Genomic DNA, 20522 nt, shown 5'->3' with positions numbered 1-20522 from the left:
TCCTGTCTGCTCCATGCAAGGTCCCAGTGGCTGGGGACATGGGGAGGGGACAGGGCTGGCAGGGTGTCTGCTGCGTGGTGGTGACTTTAGTGCGTGCTGGGGTGCCATGGACTGGGACTGCGTGTGAGCATGCAAGTGGGCACCGGGGTGTTTTCCAGCACCTCTACAGGAGCAAGGTGTCCCCAGGGTCCGTGGTCACCTCACCCTGAACAGCACAAACATGAGCTGTCAGACTCAGCACCAGCAGAGCAGCCAGGCCTGGGCAGGATGGGTCCCTGCTGCACTCCCTGATCCTGGCTTTTCCCAGAGCCCCCTAAAAGGGGCCTTTTAGGGTGGGGGGACACAGGCGGTGCTGCCTGGCTGGGGAGGGGCCATGCAAGATGCTGAGTGGTGTGTGTGAGGCACGCTCAGTGGAACCCAGATCTGCTCGAGGGACTCTGTGCCTGGTGGGAGGGAGGTCAGGACCACTTGGCTGGGTGCTCCTGGGACTCCCAGGGCTGATGGTTGTGTGAAAGGTCTGCCCAGCCCTGCCCAGACCCTGCTGGTGCCTGCAGACACCCATCTGAGGGATGCTGCAGCGTGCCCGGCCCCAGGTGTTGGGGCATGCACAGGGTGAGGAGGTGACAGGCAGTTTGCCTGGTCCACTCGTGCTCCGGGATGTTCTGCTCTGGATCTGCAGTGCTGGCTTTTGCAGAGGCTGGGTGCAGTGGCAAATGCCAGTTCCCCTCCACGAACTGTGCCAGGGCACCCCTGGGCTGCACCCCTCGGCTGCACCCCTGGGCTGCACCTGTGGGTCAGCTGTGCCTGGGGGCGGGGAAAGAGGGGACAGACAGGGGGGTCTCTCCCTCTGGCCCTGCAAACCTGCTTGCAGGACAGGAAAGCATGGTGGGTGGAAGCTTTCACTGCTGCTTAACTGCTTGCTTTGTCCCTGTGCTCCAGCGGCAGTGCTTCTGGGCGGATCATGCCAGGAGGGAAACTGAGGCAGGGGCTGAGCTAAGTGCCTTGCATCCTGCCTGTGAGGCCCGGGGCGGGGGGGGGGGGGGCGGGCACGCTGACTGTGCCCAGATTGGAGCCCCCCTCCCCAGTTCTGCTGGTGATTTAGGGGTGCCTCCCCCAGATTCTGCTTTCCTTGCTTCCCTGTGCTTTTGCTTCCCTGTGCTTTTGCTTCCCTGTGCTTTTGCTTCCCTGTGCTTTTGCTTCCCTGTGCAGCTGCCTGAAGCTTTGGACCAAACTCGGTGGCATTGATTGCGGCTGCTCTGCAGCACACTGGCTCCCAGCCACGGCAGAGAGGGGAGAGGCAGAGAGCCCCCCAGCCCCTGCAGCACCCCTGCTGACGGGCGCAGGACAAGGCAAGGGCCACCCCTTGGCCTGTGTGGCTGCTACTTGCCTGGGCCATTTCCTCTTGTCCTATCTCTTGTTACTTGGGAGAAGAGACCAACCCCCACCTGGGTACAGCCTCCTTTCAGGCAGTTGTACAGAGCAATCAGGTCTCCCCTCAGCCTCCTTTTCTCCAGGCTAAACAACCCCAGTTCCCTCAGCCACTCCTCATCAGACTTGTGCTCTAGACCCTTCACCAGCTTTGTTGCTCTTCCTTGGACACACTCCAGCACCTCAATGTCCTTCTGGTAGTGAGGGGCCCAAAACTGAACACAGCACTCGAGGTGCGGCCTCACCAGTGCCGAGTACAGGGGGACCATCACTTCCCTAGTCCTGCTGGCCACACTGTTTCTGAGACAAGCCAGGATGCTGTTGGCCTCCTTGGCCACCTGGGCACACTGCTGGCTCATATTCAGCCAGCTGTCGACCAGCACCCCCAGGTCTTTTTCCAACGGGCAGCTTTCCAGCCACTCTTCCCCAAGCCCGTAGTGCTGCATGGGGTTGTTGTGACCCAAGTGCAGGACCCGGCACTGAGCCTTGTTGAACCCCATACAGTTGGCCTCTGCCCATGGATCCAGCCTGTCCAGACCCCTCTGTAGAACCTTCCTACCCTCAAGCAGGTCAACACTCCTGCACAACTTGGTGGTGCCTGCAGACTTACTGAGGGTGCACTCAATCCCCTCGTCCAGATCATTGATAAAGATGTTAAACAGAACTGGCCCCAGTACTGAGCCCTGGGGAACACCAACTGGATTTAACTCCCTTCACCACAACTCTTTGAGCCCGGCCATCCAGCCAGTCTTTAACCCAGCGAAGCATATGCCTGTCCAAGCCCTGAGCAACCAGTTTCTCCAGAAGAATGCTGTGTGAAATAGTGTCAAAGGCTTTGCTAAAGTCCAGGTAGACAACATCCACAGCCTCTCCCCCATCCACTAAGCAGGTCATCTTGTCATAGAAGGAGATCAGGTTAGTCAAGCAGGACCTGCCTTTCATAAACCCATGATCACCTGGTTGTCCATGTGATGGCATTCAAGATGATCTGCTCAATAACCTTCCCTGGCACCAAGGTCAGACTGACAAGACTGTAGTTCCACAGATCCTTCTTCCAGCCCTTCTTGTAGATAGGCATCATGCTGACTAACTTCCACTCAACTGGGACCTCCCCAGTTAGCCAGGACTGCTGATAAATGATGGAAAGTGGCTTGGTGAGCACTTCCACCAGCTTCCTCGGTACCCTTGGGTGGATCCTACCTGGTCCCATAGACTTGTGTCTATGGGTCACCCTCCCTCGACTCGGAAGGCAGCAGGTAGGAGACTTTGCTCTCTGGGAAAGGTCCCAGGCAGTGTCTGGGGCTGGGAGATGCTCAGTCCCCTCTGGGGGTTGTTTATGAGCTGTGCCCGGGCCAGCAGTGACAGCCCAGGGACCGCAAAGAGCCTGAAACTGTACACTAATGGCTCAGGTCTGCTAATGGACACGGGGCCCCGCCACCCGCTCCGGAGCCATCAATACCGCCTGCCGCGCTTCCCCTGCCCCAGCTGCTGCCTTGCACTCTCCCTGCCCCATCCCTGCCTGCGGCTGTCTCTCTGCCCAGGCTGTGCTGGTGGTGTCCCGGGGATGGGTTGAGCCAGGAGGTGTCGTGCCTCCACAGTGATGGGCTGGGGACGGAGCATCTCCAGAGAAGACTGGAAAAATGCCCTAGCCTGGGGAAGGGTTTGGTGGGACCATCTTGCAGCAAGATGCCGTCTGCCCCTGGGGGGACCACGTAGGGGAGAGGGACAACATGGGGGATCTCCAGGCTTTGTGGCTTCCCAAACTCAGCTGGATGAGGCCCCGAGCAACCCATCCTCCATTTGGAGCTGGCCCTCCTCTGAGCAAGGGCTTGGATGGGAGTGCTGGTTGCCTGCACCCCCTCGCCCTGTCCCTTTGGTGCTGTCCTGCGCAGCCAGAGCTGCTGTCTGGTAGCAGCAGTGGAGCATCTCCCATGGGTGCTCTGTGCTCTAGGAGCTCCAGGGGCGATCAATGCTGGAGCTGGCGTTGTTTACCAGCAGGTTAATCACTGGTGGGCCATGTCACCCCACTGCTGCCCTATTCCACCGTGCCTATCCCCAGACCTGAACATCTCCTAGTGGAGCCACACACGTGCTGCCTAGCTGCCTGGGGGGCTTCCAGCCCCCTGCCAAGAGCCTGCTTCAGCCAAATGCTCGGGAGGGGGTAGGTGAAGAGAAATGCTATTGATTTTGGCTGCTGAAGTGCAGCATCAATAATTCAGCATGGAGCAATTGGTCCCAGCTGGGAGGAGGGGTGGGGGGGGAGGTAAAAGGCAGGAGAGCCACCCGTGTAGCCCAGCCTCAGATGAATATTAGATGAAGCTGCAGATTGCTATCAGTAGTCTAATTGATGCCTGTCCGGGGCTGGTAGGGCTGTCCCTGCCTCAGCTGGGTCAGGGGCTGTGCATGGGGCAGGCAGGATTGGGGGTGTCTTGGAGAGCCCCTGACACAGGGTCTGCCGGCCCCTGCCTTCCCAGGGGGATTGCTGCTATTGCCCCAGAGCTGAGGATGCAGAGGGGGAAGCAGGGCTGGGGAGGATGCCAAACCTCTCCAGTGTCTGGGGGGCAAATGGGAAGGAGCAGCAGCCTGCCTGGGTGCCACCAGCACACCAAAGCATGCCAGGCAGGAGGGTGGTGGCAGCAGGCAGCGTGGCCACCTCCTGATGCCTGGCTCAGGGCAAAAGTCCCCCCAGGGAGGGGAGAAAATGAGCATCCCTGCAGCGGTGGTGAGAGCAAAGCCCCTTGCCAAGCCCTGCTTTCCTCCTGCTTTCCAGGAACCCCTTTGGCAGGAGCGCAGCGTCTTGGCTGCAGGAGGGACCAGCCCTTTGGGGCACAGTGCCAGTGGTCCCTGGGCTCAGGGCACAATCCAGCCTGGCGGGTTTGACAGACCTGAGAGGTCAAGGTGAACTGGCTGTGGGTGGGGTAGATCTTGGAGCATTGAAATCCAGCCTGGGACAGCTGTGGGTGCTCCAGGTTGAAGTTTGGGGTTCCCCGGGTTGGGGTGCACCAGAGATTTCCCCATGTGCAGTGGGTTTAACCCTTGCCTTTCCTTTTCCAAGGGCTGGTAGGTTTTTTAGCTGGCTGTAGGGCTGGGCAAGGTCTGGTGGCTGAATCAGGAGAGAGCTGCTTGCTCATGGTGAGGGCTTGCAAAGCGGGACGGGTAGAGGCAGAGATGTATAGTAGCCATGGCCAGGCTCTGAGTTTGGATCCTGGCACAGCCTTATGCCCTGAGGCATGCTGTAGCTGGGCTGAATCCTGCCAGCACTGGGGTCTTGGAGAAGAAGGTCTCCTGAGGATTCTACAGTCCCCTCTGTGGAGCATCTTCCGCATGCTCTGCACCCAGGGACATCAGCCCTGGTCATCACTGTGGACACAGGATGGGCTGTGCTGTCTCGCCCTGCCTGGAGAGGGTGAAGCTGGTCGAGAAGGGGACTTGGCCCTGGGTCTCCTTGGCTGTGACCCCCCATATCTGGGGCCAGGGCAGCTCTCCCAGCACTGAGCTTCCCAAGAACCGCAGCACGCACCCCGCTGACTGTGCCACTGTGTGGTGTCACGTCCCGCTCAGCCCAGCCAGACGTAATTAACTTGTTGAATCTCTTCTCCCTCCGGCCTCGCGTTAATCACTTTTCACATTGCTTCCCTCCCAATTCCCTCTGGCCTGGCTTGTTCTTTCTGTTGCTGATGTGCCTGGAGAGGGGAGCAAGGGGCATGGCTGGACATGGAGCAGGGACCCCACTCTGCTGCATCCTGCCCCAGAGATGGGCTCTGAGCCAGCGGACAGAGGGGCAGGGAGATCACTCAGCCACAGGGAGGTGAGAAAATCACAGGTTGGAGAAAAAGCAATAAAGCTAGGGAGCAAGGGAGCCTGTTGGGGCAGCCCTTCGTTGCAGCCCTGCTCTGCTAGTAGAGGATGAAACCTTGGAGTCCAATGTGAGAGGGTGGCTTGGAGCCAGCCTGGGGCTCTCTAGCGCAGGGTTGTGCTGGGCTGTAGGGTGCTGTGAGAGATCAACGGGGTCTTCTTCACCCCTGCGAGGGGCAAGATTAGACCCCAGGACTGTGTGCAGGTGGGAATAGAGGTGTCCTGGCCAGGGCTCTGCGGGGTTGTGGTCCCTGGAGTGCAAGCGGCAGGAGGTTCCACACACCGGTTGTGCTTGGCTGCAGCATCCCCTCCAAGGGATGCAGGGAAACGTCTCATTCCCCATGGGCACCTGCCCTGGGGCTTGCTGAGCCGCTGGAGCAGGGGGTGGCCAAATCAGAAGCAGCTTTTAGGTGAGAGATGCGTAGAAAACCAGCTCAAAGAGATTTTTTGCTGCCAGGCTGGGGTGTCTGCCCTGCTGCCCACAAGGCAGGGCTTTGGGTGGGCTGTGGGGAACCTCCACCCTGGCTGGCCACCCCACCCTACTGTGCTGTCCTCCCTCCAGGCAGCACCCTGGGGTGGAGTGGGACACGTTTCCCTCCAGCAACAAGTGAGGTACCCAGGGCTGGCAGCCCCCAGCTGTGGCTCCTCTACATGCCATCAATCTTACACGTGGCTGTGCCTTACTTGCTGGTGTGGAGAGGTGCAGATGTTCCCCCAGGAGGTGAAGAGGCAAGAGGTGAGGCTGGCAAGTATCTGTGGAGGTGATTGGCAGACAAGGCTGAGCTCCGAGGCAGGGAGCTCCTCGTGCCATGCCGTGGGGGTGCACAAGGTGGGGGCACTGCTGGGGGCAGGTTTGGTGGTTCGGCATGGGGCAGAGGGGCTGGTCGCTGGGCTGCTCCCTGAGCTGGGTGGCAGCAGTGTCCTGGGGGCCAGTGAGCAACGAGCTGGAGGGTCCCTGCACGTGGTTTGGGTCCAGGGTCGGTGCCACCACGCGCTGCTGTTGGGGTGGGAGTTGGGGTCAGCCGAGCCTCCTCCATGCAGCCCGTGGTGCCAGCTCTGCACTCCTCCACGGTTTCCAGGGCTGTGGGGTGCCCGTGCCAGGCTGTGTAGGTGCAGGGGTGTCCTGGGGTGAGACCTGACCCCTAAGTCCCTTGGGCAGTTGCGTGGGCTCCCTCCTCCCCTGCAGCTGGGTGCCCTGAGGGACCCCAGAGGGTGACGGGGCGGGAAGAGGGAGGGCCAAGGCAGGTCTCTCCTCCCCTGCCCTCCCCTCTCCTCCCTTGCTGGATCTGTTGCTGCCAGACCAGCTGCCTGCTGGGGCTGTGTGTCTGGGGGATGTCGGTTGCTGGGGCACCCTGGGACCCACAGGGGCTGCAAACGGTGGGCATCATCCTGCTGCTCTGCTCCAGCCTCAAGCTACTGCATGCCCTGGGCATCATCGACCTGTCCAGGGGAGGTGGGACGGGGACAGGGATGGGGATGGGGTTGCAATGGGATGGAGAGGTTGTGGTGGAGGTGCTCCTCACCTCCTGTCCCAGGGGCTGCAGGGTGCTTTTGGGAGGCTTGGAAGGATTAGTCTGTTTTGGGGCATTTAGGGGGCTATTAGGGTGTGGGAGGGTGTATAGGGTGTGTGGCACCTAGGGAGCTGGGGAAGTGAGGATGTCTGGGGGTTGGGGTCTGGGAGTGTTTGGGAGTGTTGGGGTGTTTGGGGGGGCACCGGGGTGTAGGGGTATCAGGGATGTTGGGGTGGGAATATCTGGGGACATTGGGATGTGGGGTGTTGGGGTGCAGGATGCTAGAAAGTTAGGGTGTCTGGGAGCATTGGTGTGGGGGATATCTGGGTCTGGACGCATTGGGGTGCAGTGATGCGTGGGGTGCTGGGGGACTGGGACTATCTGGGGTGTTGGAGTCTGGGGGTATTGGGATGCAGAAGGCTGGGCTTTGGCAGATGGTGGGGAAAAAGGTTGCAGGTGACTCGGGCTGGGGGGGACAGAATTGGCGGCTATGGGGGGAGCGTGGCTAAAAGAGGCTGGAGCCCCTGGCCCCTTTGCCCTCCCTGTGGGGCTGTGCCAGTGTTGGGGAGGTAAGGGGATGCTGTGGGTGCTGAGCTCCCTGGATCGGCAGGTGGCTGCTGAGGACAGGGCTGGATGTGGCCAGACAAGAGGACCCAAAACATGTCAGAGTGAGGGGTGTGAGACCTGTTGGATGTGCCTGACGAGGGCGGGAGTGCAGACCACTGCACAGTGCTGCTGCCTTGTCTCCTTTGGTTGCCTCCTCGACTGTGCCACAGGCAGTCCAGGCTCAGACAAGGGCTGCCAACAGACTTAGCATGAGTGCAATTTGGAATTTGTTTGCCCCCATCCCCTCTGCCTCCTGGCTGGCGCTGGGGATGCTGCAGGATGAAGGGGCTGCAGATCACATCCCCTCAGGCAGCCAGATCTCGGGATGGGAGCTGTGATGGGTGGATGTACGGATAGGAGTGATCAGAGGAGCAATCAGTGACTGAGCAGAGGGAGGGGAGGAGGGTGCACTGCCCAGGAGATGCTTTCACCCCCCTTGTGATGGAGAATGTCCCTGAGCTGGCTGGGCTGTGGCTGAGGCATGTCCAGGCTTCATCCCTGTGCCTTACTGGGGAGGGTACGGATGGCATCTGGGTAATGGGTGTGCAGAGCACCAGCTGTCTTACAGGACATGCTGCATGCAGCCAAGGGGAGCTGCTGCTCTGCTGGGGCATTTTTCGGGTGGCTTCTCTGCCCCCTTGGATGTGCCGGTTCCTGCTGCCAGAGATGTCCCTGCCATGGAGGTGATGATGGGGACAGGGCAGGATGTGTCCCTGCATGTGGGTTTTGCGGCAGAGAATGCAGACAGCTATCCCAGTCCCACAGCCTTACCTGCTCTGTTTGGGGAGCCCCTGAGCTCCACTGTCCCTTGGCACCAGTATCCTCTCCCATTCCCTGCTCACATTTTGTACGTGGTGTGGCCTGAGAAATTATTATTCTGCCAACATCTCTTTTAGGCACAGCCAGGCAGTCTGGGACCACCGTCCCAGGCTGGGGTTGGGAATGGGGACAGCGGTGCTGTGAGCCCTGCTCCGCTCTGCGGCCCCTTCTGGCCCATGCCCCCGTCTCCCTTCTGGCTCTGCTCAGCACAACGGTTGTGCAGCCGCTCTCCTCTCTCTGGCACCGGGGAACATCCTGGCCCTGAGTCTCTGCTGTCCCGTGAACCGCGGGTCTCACTTGGCAGCTTTGCTGCTCCCAGCTCCTTCAGCCCTGCTGGCTCTGGGTGTCTGGGCTGAGGCTGCCCCTGTCCCACCCCCAGGACGGGGACTCTCCATCTGTCCCCCCACCTCAGGAGATGCCAGCTCTGATTTCATTCCCCTAATGGATGACCGTCTGGCCCCAGCGGCTGCTGCAGGCACCTTGGCCCCAGTTACACTCGGCTCTGTCACCGCTGACTGATGAGGGTCATTTGCAGAGCTGCTGCTGGCAGGACCCATCCTGACTCCCCCGGGGTGGCTGGGGGAGCTCGCTATGTCTTCCTCCTGCTGGTCTTCATTGCAGACCCTGGAGATCTGTGGTCCCCCGACCGGGAGGCGACACTGCCTGAGGCTGGGTGCTGCGGAGGGGGAGCAGAGCCCCTGGGGGGCTGGTGGACTGTGCTCAGAGCTGAGCCCTGTGCTGCAATGATCGTGAGCCACAGGTGGTGGGGCGGCTGGACTCAGCGTCACTGCCTGGATGGACCCAGAGCCATGGCCTGGCAGAGGGAGCTTGGGGACGTGCCTCTGGCCTCCCAGGAAAAGGTGATGCTCTGGAAGGGGATGGAGGCTCTTCTACTGAAAGAGCATGTTCTGGGAACCGCTGACCCCTTCCCCGTGCTCCCCTGGGCCTGCCCTGCCCCTTCTTCTGGCTCGTCCCCCTACCCTGGCTGGGGTTTGCCCTCCTGCTTTCCAGCCAGGCTGTCTGAAAAGGCAGAGGGTCCCCTCTCCCAGCTGCCTTCTGCCAGCCCTTTCTAGGGCAGGGGGCTGGGGCAGATTGTCCCTGGGGTACCAGCAAATCCTGACCTTCCGACTGACCCGGTGTTGCCCCATGGAACCAAGCAGGGGCTGTGGGAGCTGCATGACCCATCCCGTGGCTGCTGGTGCTCTGTTCCCATCCCGGAATGGTGCTGTGCCCAGGCACTGACCTTGGGGACACTCGGGGGATCTCGCCACTGTGGGATGCACATCTTCCACCTGTTGTGATGATGCATTTATTGATGGATTACTAAGAGTGAGGGGGGAGTTTTGGCACTGCCTGTTGGTTTGTTATTGTAGGGTCTTTTCTAGCAGGAGGGTGCTGTGGAAGGGTTGGGTTGGTGTCCCCGGCCAGCTGTCAGTGGGAAGGCGCTGGTGGCTGTGGCTCTGTGGGGAGGGCAGGGACATGGTTATGCATTGGGCTGACCCTGGCTCCTGATTTTTCTCTGGGAAGACCAGGGAGCAGCCCAGGCTTGGGTCCTCCCTGGGAAGGGGGGGCGTCAGCCCAGCAGCACGTAACCCCCCGAGGTGGTGACACTGGCTGGGTCCAGCCCCCAAGGACACATCAGCTGAGGGTGGCTCAATACAAAGTGGTCCATGGCCAGGGTCGTCCACCTGCTGTGGCCCCCTTCAGAGCCAGTGTCCAGCAACCTCCGGGATTCATTTCAACAGCATGTGGGGATGGGAAATCCCTTCCCCTTTTGGTGCTGCCCAAGGATGGAGGCTTGGTTTGTGCGTGTGTGTGTTCCGAAGTCGCTGGGCTGTGCAGCGATGGGTGGGAAGCGCCAAGCCACTTAACCCGGCAGACGTCCCACCGCAGATAAAACACTGCCAGCCCTCTCTGCTGGCCCGTGTTGTGCCAGCCACTTGATGGCTCCTGCAGAGGGGTGGAGGGTAGAGCGACATCTGGAAAAGGAGCTTTTGCTGGCAGGGACAGGATTTTGTGCTGCGGACATCCTGTGTGCCCGGCGGGGCAGCACGTGGCTGGGCTCCACTCCCCGTCTTTGGGCAGAGCTGTTTCCCAGCAAGGGGGAGCCCAGGGAGCCCCCAGACTTGCTCGCAGTTTGGATGCTGGCGACAGAAAAGGGACGGTGTGTCCTCCCGAGCAGAGCCCTCGGGTGCACCAAAGCCAGGACAGCAAAACCCCAGCCCCGGCCACCCCTCTCCTGTTGTTAAGCTGCATGTGCTGAACGTTCTCCCTCCCCTGCCCCGGGGCCCCTGGAATCGGGCCCTCTTCGGTTTTTTTCCTTAAGAAAACACCCATGTTCTTTATTTTTTTTCTTTTTCCTTCTTTATAACAAACTAAAGTGTATCTTGCACCCGACCTGACCTACTGCACGTGCCTATACCTGCTGCCCCTGTGAGTCCAACCACAGTTTACTCTCTGTTGCATCTCTCTCGCTGTGTGGTTTCCCTCCCACCCTGCTCCCTCCCTCGGCCCATCACCCTGGTGTTGGGTGTTGCTCTGCCCACCCCATCCCTTCCCCCTGGGTGAAGGGGCTGCTCCTGCCTCCCAGGTCTGTTCCCACAGCTCAGCTCTGCCGGAGGAACCTGGCCCCACAGCGTCCTTGGAAGGCTGAAAGGTGCAATTTCCCTTTCCCTCTGCAAATCAAAGCCCTGGAAAATTAGCTGGGCCAAAATCAGGTTTTATGCACAACTGATGCCTGGTTCTAGGAAGGAAAAAGGCTCTTTCCTCACCTGCCTGCAAACCCCGGGGCAGACAGGAGCCAGGCTGTGCTGTGCTGTCCTGCCAGCACCGACATCCTGCCCTCACCCTTGCCCCTGTCACCCTGTGACAAATGCCAGGGGGTGCATTTGCGTATCCCTACGTGTTTGCACATCACTGGCACCCTGCTGTGGATGACACTTCCCTGGGGACAAGTTTGCCCTCTCCGAGTGGCTTTGTGTGATGTCCTGCTGGGACAATGACCTCCTTGACCTGTTCTCCATTACCCCAAAGTGATGGAGCTGCCTGCCCCAGCCTGCTGTCTTGGTGTGAGCGCAAAGGGTCCCAGGTCCTGCCTGTGGGCACTCGGGTACTGACCTGCCTAGCAGGGGCTGCTGGATGCAGACCCAAGTCCCTATCCTGGAGCTGGGTACCACACAGCACCATTTCCCCAGCACCTGGGGCTCAGCTCAGCCCCACAAGGCTGAGAAAGCTGCCAGAGAAACCCCATTTGCTAGCCCCCTAGAGAAACAACCCCCAAGCCAGGGTTTGGGACGTGTAGGCATCATGACCTGCTGCTTGCAGACGTCCAGAGCGCTTGGAGCAAACGTGGTGTCAGCAGAGCCCCAAAGGGACTTTGCACCTTTCGTCCCATTGGTGCCCCATGCTGCTGCCTGCCTCCCTTCGGGGGCTGGAGCCCAGCACGGCCTTCATCCCCTCCTCTTCCTCCCCTCCTTGCCTGTGGCATTAGTCCTGCGCTGAATTTGCTGGCTTGAGGCACCGCGGGGCCCTGCGGGAAGGGAGGGAGTGGGTCTGCGGCCATGGGGCAGCGCCAGCTGGGAGAGATGGGGCTGAGCAAAGCCATTGGGGTCCAGATGGGGGAATAGGGACTGGCGGGGGGGTCTGTGCAGTGAGGGGACCTGCTATTAATGCAGGGCCACTTGGAAGGGATAGCCATGGGTCAGGCTGATGTGGGGAGCCCCTCACCCTGCCCCATAGCCTGGCCGAGGCAAAGCCCTGAGCTCTGTCCCTGCCTGGCTGTCTCAAGGCAGGGCCCCGGGCTCGGATCCCAGTGCCGCGCTGGGGCGGGGGTGCATGCCGCAGTCTGGGCTGCATGGCTGGGTTCAGCGCATGCTTCACGTTCAGCCGTCGGGTGCCAGCAGGATCAAACCCGGCCCCGAGCTCGGGGGAGGATGCAATGCCCCGGCTCAGCTGCAGGCTGTTTCTTGGGCTCCATCCTGCCCTGCCTCCCTGCGCAGCCCCTTGGGGAGGGTCAGGTCCCCGGGGAGCAGGTATTTGGCCTTGGGGCTAAACGGCAGAGTCCAGTCCTGCCATCTCCTGGGTCTCTGGGCTGCTGGGTGTCTCCAGTGCACCCTGGCATTCTCTGATGGGGGGGTGCAGAGGTGCTGGGTGTGGGTAGCCCAGCAGGGTTGCTCCTTTGCCATCCCCATTCTTCCCAAGAAGGAAAACTCCAGTGCTGGGTTTGTCCTGGGATGAAGCAGAAAGGCCAGAGCCTGGGCTGGGCTTTGCCTTCCTGCTCCTCCTGCGCCGCGCTGCATGTGCTGCCTCCAGCCGCGCTCGCCCCGTGCCGGGTGCCCAACCCTGCTGCCCGCCGGGTCCGGGGGCCGCTGCTCTGTTAACTCTTCTTCTGCTTGGTGACTCCTTCTTTCTTCCAGGCAACGCGCCGGGCCAAACTAAAAAAGCGCTGAAGCAGCGATTCCTCAAACTGCTGCCCTGCTGCCGGCCCAAATCCATCCCCTCGCTCAGCGAAAGCAAGTGCTTCTTCTTGCCTTTGTGTGTGTGTGTCCCCGGCGGTGCTGCTGCCTGCCCTCCGCCCTGGCCCTGCTCATGGGGAGGGGACGCCTCCACCGCTCCCCTGACCTGGGTTTGGGGCTGTCAGGATCAGTCCTGTCCTGGAAGGGTCCGATCCAATGGGCTCTGCACCCACGTCTGTCCTTGCCTGCTTCCAGGCTGGTTTTCCCTCTCTCCAGCTCCCCGGAGCGGCTCTTGCAGGATACACAGTGGCGAGACCCGCTTTGGAGCTGGCTTGGGGCAGCAGGACCCTCCTGACGCTGGTTTAAGGGCTGGGGGGTTGCTGCTTGAAGCTTGGTGTCGGTTTGGAGACGGAGGTGTGATGGGGGGGCAAAAGGGGCTGAGCAGGGAGTGAGCGCAGAGCTGCCCAGAGCCCCCTACTCACCCTGCACCAGGTGCGCTTGCCCCCTTGGCAAGTCCAAGCCCCTGGCCGGGGTCTCCCCCTGCCCTGCGGTGCGAGCCGATCCTCCCTGGGAGAAGAGGTGAGTATGGAGGGGCCAGGGCTGATCCGCCCATGGAGTGGGGGTACCTGCTGTGGGGCCACAGCCCCTCTCAGCTGCAGTGGGGTCTGGGGGTGCTGGCTGCTGTGGGCAGGGGTCATGCAGCTTGCCAGATGGTGGGGAGAAGCCAGCGATGAATGGGGGGTGCAGTGGGCAGGACAGAATCTAGACAAGGCCAGGGGGGCATTTGGGGCTGGGGGTTCTGGGGGGCAGCTCTCCTGCTGAACACGAGCCTCGGTGCGGCACAGACCTGCAAGATGCCCAGGATCTCAGCTCCATGGGGCAGATGCCTTTGCCAGGGGTAGGACAAGGGCAGGCAGGGGGGCTCTTAGCACTTGAGGGGGGGTGGGGTTCACACCCCCTTTCTGCCCAGCCTGGGCTGTAGTGGATGCTGGGGAGGGGGGGGCTGTTGCCCAATGTCAGCCACTGGTCTGCCCCCAGGGTGTCTCTGAGTGTCCCCTGCTGGCATACACCCAACTCTGGCTGAGCAGGACACCCCAAAAATGTGTCACTCTCAGCAGGTGTGAGAGGATGGGGTGTGCTGTGCACGGTGCCTCTCCTGCCCCCCCAGCACGGCAGGGCAGGGCAGGCAGGATGGTGCTGGCCTCAGCCGCCCTCTCTTCCCCTGGGTTCCTTGCAGACAGCGTTGAGGATGAGTTTGAGCTCTCCACTGTCTGCCACCGCCCCGAGGGGCTGGAGCAGCTCCAGGAGCAGACCAAGTTCACCCGCAAAGAGCTGCAGGTCCTGTACCGAGGCTTCAAGAACGTGAGTATCCCTCAACCAGCTTTGCTAGCCCCCCCTCCACTGCCACGGCCACGGCCACCTCAGATGGTCCTTCACAACCAGCAGTGCCCGGGGTTTGCAAAGGCTTTCGGGATCTTGGGGTTGAAATATCAGGTCACAGGTGCTACCACTTTCAACCCTGCCTTGGATTTTCTCCAGCAGGTTGCAGGGACCTGAACCTTTCAGGGACTATAGGAACCACATTATCAAACTGGTCCTTGGGTGATACAGAGTCCAGCTGCAAAGGCAGCAAATCCTTGTTTGCGCCTCAGGCTCTGTGGAGGGACTCAGGTTCATCTGGGGTTTGTGGCACTGGAAGGGGCTGGTCTCCCTCCCACAGCCTCCATCCCCACCAGGCACCAGCTCTGGTACCTGAACATCCTGTTTGTGCAAGCTCCTTCAGCCGGTGTCGCTGCCTGTGATTGACGGGCACCAAGACAGAGCTGTCCCTGTCTGTGTGTCTCTGAACGGCTTCCGATGGCAGGAGCAGGGGATGCACCTTCCTCGAGTGTGATCACACCTCCAGGGAGCTTGGTGGGGAGACCTGATCCTGTGCTCCACCCCCCTGGGTGCAGCCCACAAAATCAGAGAGATGCTCCAAGCAGCCTCACCAGCCACCCCTGCCAAGCAGCGCAAGGCTGGTGGGGCAAGGTGAGGGAGCTGCAGGGTTTTAGGGGGGTGCTCAGCCTCTCTCCGTGATGTGGAGGTGACATTGTGGCTTGCTCTGGCAGGAGTGCCCAAGTGGCATCGTCAATGAAGAAAACTTCAAGCAGATCTACTCACAGTTCTTCCCACAGGGAGGTGAGTGCCTGTCCCTATTCCTGTGCCCTGCTCAGGTGCATCTGCGGGCGGGGGGGGCCGCACAGCACCCCCTCACACCGTCCACCTCCCTCCAGACTCCAGCACATATGCCACTTTCCTCTTCAACGCCTTTGACACCGACCATGACGGCTCCGTCAGCTTCGAGGTGAGTTGTGGCTGAGGAGGTGATGGTGGTGGGGCTGGCAGGGCATGTCCCTTCAGGTACCACGGGCAGGGCCGAGCAGTGTTGCTGTTGCAGATGGATGGAGAGCTTTGCAGGGGCTGGTGGAGTTTATTAAATTCAGAGAGGCAGTGGAAAAACACTGAAAAGCAACAAAAAATGGGTTTTCTGTAGCTTCTGGCTAGTGTCTTGTAGGTACCCAGACTGGCTGGGTCTTGTCCAGGCTTTGGCTGAATGGCAGGTCCTGGTGCATGTTGTCCTCCTGGGTGTTGTGACCCAAGAGATTATTGTGGGACAAGTTTGGGGACAAGCAATCAGTTTTCCCAGACTTTTTGATACTCAAAGTTTCCCTTGTCAGCGCAGGCCCGGGCACAGCTGCTTTGGGGCTGAGTTCCCCCTCTGTGGGAGGGACAAGCAGGGCTGTACCCTCTGTGTCCGTGAGAGCCTCCATGGCCATAACTCCCATCTGCCTGCCTTGCCCCTCCTTGCAGGACTTTGTGTCTGGGCTGTCCATCATCCTACGGGGCACCATTGACGACCGCCTGAACTGGGCCTTCAACCTCTACGACCTAAACAAAGATGGCTGCATCACCAAAGAGGTGGGATGGGAGCTCCAGGCTGGCCCCCGGGGCTGGCGGAGGTCTGCACCCATCAGGGATGAGGGCAGTACTTGGGGGCATTGGCTGAGCCAGTGGTGGGGGTCATTATTTACTGAGCTCAGCTTTACAAACAGGTCCCTCCAGGCCCCCCGGCACTGGTGTGTCTCTGGGGTGGATGAGGGAGTGTGCTGCTTTGGGGCTCCATCACACACGCACAGCCCCACATCATGCACAGAGCCAGCAGGAACACATCTGAGCACCCCATAGGTCCTTTGGGAGCATCATGAAAAGGGTGTGGGTTGGGGACCAGGCAGAGGCAGAGCCCTGTGTTGACCCTGCAACCCCCTTCCCTCCAGGAAATGCTGGACATCATGAAGTCCATCTATGACATGATGGGCAAATACACCTATCCGGCCATGCGGGAGGAAGCGCCTCGGGAGCACGTGGAGAACTTCTTCCAGGTGAGCCAAGCATGTCCGGGGGAAGCTAAGCTCCAGCATGAAGCCAGTGGCTGCCCAAAACCCAGCACAGTACAGGAGAAAACACCCCGCGCTGGGGATGAAACAGGGCTGTGCTGGAGCCAGGGAGAGAAAAGACCATCCTGGTCCTGCCGGGTGCTTGGGGATGGCTGGGGCAAGGGTGCGCTGCATCCTGCCCCTGTGGGACCCAGGCAGGGGGTGCTGGGCTCTCCATGGGGCTGGGGCTGTCCCCGCCATGTCCCCCGTGCTGTGTTTGTCTGCAGAAAATGGACCGAAACAAGGACGGCGTGGTGACAATCGAGGAGTTCCTGGAGTCCTGCCAGAAGGTAAAGCCACCAGCAGGTCTGGGGCTGGGCCACCTCCCTGTTCCTTGGGGAGCTCTGTCCCCCCCATTGCCCTCCTGGCAGAGGCGGGGGGAAGGCAGGGCTCCCAGGGGCCTGGGGCTTTGCTTTAGGAACCGTATCTGTGCTGGCATCCCGTGCAGATGAGGAGAGCCGTGCATCCCAGTAGGGCTTGGAAACTGCCTGCAAGCCCTGGGGCTCTTGTCCCATGGGTCAGAGCTGTCAGGAGGGTAAAGCCAGATTTGGGGGGAGCTGCCCAGATTGCTGTTCCATGCCCAACCCACCTGCCTCCTACCTCCTCCCCACAGGACGAGAACATCATGCGATCCATGCAGCTCTTCGACAACGTGATTTAGCTCCCGGACCTGCCTCCAGCCGAGCTCTCCTGCACTGGGCCCAGAACCTGCTTCTCTCTCGACTTTTCCTTCGAGCCTCCCCTCGGCCGGCTGCACAGACGCCCCCGTGGGAAAGGGCCTCCCTTCCCAGAGACGTGGTCGGCACCAGGATCTTCCCTTCCCCCTGGGCCGGCTCTGCTTTCCTTGGGGGATCCCAAGCAGGTGCTCCCGGATGTTGGAGCGTGGGCATGGCTGGCATGGGGCGAGCGTTTGGCCCGGATGAACCTCCCTGCACCCGTTCCCAGCGGGGAAGCTGCAGCCTCGGGCTGCGATAGAGGCTTCCCCTGTGCACAGCACCCCATGCAGCCACAGCTCCCCCACCCCTGGACCCTCCTCAGCCCCAGGAGCCCCCAGCACGGGCTCCAGCCCAAAACCTCCAGCGACGCTGTCTAGAAACCAATAAAGTCTTGCAACAGGTGCCAGCACCTCGGCTTCCTCCCCTGCCCTGGCTGTGCCCTGCCATGGGGAGTGTGTCCAGCATGTCGGCCGTGAGCCACTGGCCACCCTCCTTGCCCAGCCCCTGGGCCGGTGCGGGGGCAGAGGGTCCGTGCCTGGAGAAGGCAGCTGCACGGGCACTCGGGGTTCATCGCTGCATGAGCTGTGGGGAGCAACCCCTGATCCCGGGGGGTCTGTTTAGACCTAGGAGGCTTATCCTGACATGGGGAGATGGGGGGACTAAAGGGACCCCGAGGTGCCTTCTTGTGGCACTGGTCACCCAGGATGGAGGATGCTGGCCTGGCAGAGCTGCAACCTCAGTCCCTGTCCCTCGAGTTCAGGGTGCTGGCACACACGGGACCTCAGGGACCCACCTTGACGCTCCAATGGAGAGACACCCTTCCCACCCCTCCCCGAGGACACGGCAGCCAGGGTATGGGGACACGTGGAGGAGGGAGGTGTGCTGGGCCCCGGCAGCATCATTTGCTGCTGCCCTTCCCCTGCTCCCGTGCCCTGGCCCGTCCCAGCCCACCTGCTGCCCGGGGGGCCGGGGAGTGAGCAATGGGGCAGAGAGGTGTCCCCACAGGCATAGCCCTGGGTCACCCTGGGGCAGGGCAGGCTCAGCCCCTTCTCCTGGCATGGCCATGTGAGAGCCTGCCTAGGGACCCCGGGGATGGAGCCAGCACCCTGGGGCTCCCCACGTCTTTGTCACCACCAGCTCCTTGGAGCTAAGCGTGTGCAGGCAGGCCTGTCCTGCCCGCGTACCCCTCTGAGTTGTAGCTGGGACAGTGATGTCCATGGGTAATGACCCCGTGCCAGCCCCAGAAGCCCCTCTGTGCAATCCCGCAGGCATTGGGAATGTGCCCAGCCCCGGCAGCCCCCAGCTCTGCTGCTCCAGCCTCCGCACCCTTAGCAGCCAAGGGTGATCGGGGCTGGCCTGAGCTGCGGTGTCTGGGATCAGTGGGGAAGGGGTGACCAAGGCCAGTTCCCATGCTGAGCCCCTGGTGTTGGAGCCATTAGAACCACCACCCCACCCCCCTCCCCTGAGCCCTGAGCCAAAACTATGTGGCTGCTCCCCAGGGGGACCATCCCTGGCCTGGCCCTCGCAGACATGATGTGTTTTTTAGGATCATTCAACACATTGTTCATCTCACAGTCCTGTTCCCGGGTTTGCCGTGGGGCTGAGCTCCCACGTGCAGTCTCCCAAGGGTGGGAGGACAGGTATCCCGACCCTTACCTCTCCTGTCTCCTTCTTCCCATCCTCCCTCCTCCCCAGCTCTCTGGGGTACCCACTGTCCCCCACCACATGGAGCAGATGCTGCCTCCTCCCTCACGCTGCAGGTCGCATGGCGTGACCCCCCCCACCCCGGGGCATGGTGACCCACAACCCGCTTGGCATCTCCAGTCTGTATATTTTGTATTATAACAATAATATGGGTTAAAAAAAAAAAAAGACAATAAAATCTAACCACAATCGCTATGCACACCACTGTTACATCTTTGCTTTTGTCAGCCATTGGGGGGGCAGGGGGAATACGGTCTGAGGGTCTCTGCAGAGGGTTGGCAGCCTTTCTGGGGTGCTGCAGCTGTAGGACGCTCTGCATGGGTGCTCTGGGAGGTTGCATGGGAGACAGGATGGGCGCTGGGCTGGCCGGGGTCCCAAACAGCCTGGCCTTGCCATCAATGGCCCTGTAAATACAGTCCTTCCCCTGCTAAGAGTCTGCAGGCGTTAGGCTAACGGGGCTTACATCAAGCGTGCCAGGTCTCAGGAGTGGGGCTGTCAGGTGTGTTACCAGCTTGTCAGGAGAGCTGCTGGCTGAACCCACACTTGGGACTGGGTGGCCCTAATTAGGATGGGGTATTTAAGGCTGTGCTAACAGGAAGGTGCTCAGCTACTGCCCTGAAAAGGTAGGTCTGGACTGGAAAAGGGTTTTTTGTTAGGGGTATGACTTGATAGGCAACTATTGATCCTTGGGAAAATGCAGCTTTGAGAACTGGGAAAAATGGCTTGAAGCAAACCAAAGCGGGGGGGAGGGGGCAATGGGTAAGAAAGAAAACAGCAGAACAACAGGATAATGGACCTGATGTGGGCCAGTGACACCCTCCAGCATTATGCAGTCTGTGCTCTGGGAACTGAAAGCTCAATGTGAAGAGCTGCCTGGAGGCCCAAATATCTTAAAAGGATGGGCTCTGGCTATGGGGGGAATTGCTGTTGCGGGACTGGGAAAGCTGCAAGTCTGCTCTTTCTAAAGCCTCTGACTCCTGGGGGACTTTTTTGACCTGCTGGTTATCACCCAAGTCCATGCAGAGCAGTATGAACGGGCCTGAGTGCATTTTCCCCTCTAACCCACCTTTCCCAGTATATCCCATCCCCTGTGAGCTCTGCCTGGCCAGCTATTTTGGGTGATGCCATCCATGGGCTTGGCATGCCCTCTTGTGGCACAGGGATGCTGTGAGCCACTGATGGGGTCCCTTGGGTCCCTCTCCCCAGGGTGATGGGCAGGAAAGAGACTGGGGTGATGAGGGGTGGAAAAAGGGTGCTGTGGGGTTTACTCAGCCTTCAAATACTGCTGTAGCCTTTTCACACCAAATAGGAATAGGTTCGTGCAGGGATCATTGCTGGTAGCTATGGGAGGGTGGGGGAAGCTGGTCCCCTGGAAGCCAAAAAAAAAAAAAAATCTCTGCTCAGCTCCCTCTTGGGTAAGGAGCAGGGAGGACTGGATCAGTCCCTCCAGGTGTCATCAGTTTGTTATGAGAAGTTGCTGTGTGGGGCAGGGCTTGGGACCAGGTGTCCCTTGTTGGGATGTGGCATTTAAGGGTGAGTAACAGTGAAGGTGTTGGGTCTGTGCTGCGAATGGAGGTAAGAGCTGATGGGTCATTGGAAAAGGGGCTGCCTTGTGTTGTTTCAAGCCATCTTTTTCCCAGCTTTCAGAGGAAAAAAAGAAGAGTAGCTATGTGGGAAAATAGCTGAGCAACTAAATGAGGCAGCTGATGCAGTCTGGGGCAGTGATTCACTCCAGCACCCTGGTTACTGACTAGGAACACCAACATCTTGTAAAAAGATGAGATTCCAGCACCAGGGGAACTGCTACTGCAGGATTATTTCAGCACAAAGCTGTGAGGGTGATGCCTGCTTCAGGGTCCCTTCTGACCTAGCAGTCAACTGCCCAGGTCTGCATATGGTAGTATGAGAGTACTGTGTGTTTTCCACCCAAATTCTGTGCATTTCTCCTCTCTA

At 60.3% G+C, this 20522-nt stretch overlaps 1 protein-coding gene across 4 annotated transcripts in view; it reads left to right on the top strand.

The window, feature by feature from the left end:
• KCNIP2 (potassium voltage-gated channel interacting protein 2) overlaps window positions 1-18760 on the top strand; it is a 48027-nt gene extending 29267 nt beyond the window's left edge. For 2 of the 4 annotated variants that reach the window (XM_054832178.1, XM_054832181.1), the window contains exons 2-9: window positions 12635-12730; window positions 13911-14035; window positions 14785-14854; window positions 14950-15020; window positions 15527-15634; window positions 15991-16095; window positions 16377-16439; window positions 16763-18760. In XM_054832178.1, coding sequence (XP_054688153.1) covers window positions 12635-12730; window positions 13911-14035; window positions 14785-14854; window positions 14950-15020; window positions 15527-15634; window positions 15991-16095; window positions 16377-16439; window positions 16763-16810 — 686 coding nt within the window. In that variant the 3' untranslated portion in view covers window positions 16811-18760. Of the gene's footprint in view, window positions 1-5420; window positions 6737-12634; window positions 12731-13910; window positions 14036-14784; window positions 14855-14949; window positions 15021-15526; window positions 15635-15990; window positions 16096-16376; window positions 16440-16762 lie in introns of those variants that run through there. The other 2 variants (XM_054832180.1, XM_054832179.1) reach the window with 2 other exon arrangements.
• Window positions 18761-20522: the final 1762 nt, after the last annotated feature.

The sequence above is a fragment of the Grus americana genome, chromosome 7 (assembly GCF_028858705.1).
Source record: "Grus americana isolate bGruAme1 chromosome 7, bGruAme1.mat, whole genome shotgun sequence".
Taxonomy (NCBI): Eukaryota; Metazoa; Chordata; class Aves; order Gruiformes; family Gruidae; genus Grus; species Grus americana.
The sequence above is the reverse complement of the archived record's forward strand: the minus strand, read 5'-3'. Positions and strand labels throughout refer to the sequence as shown.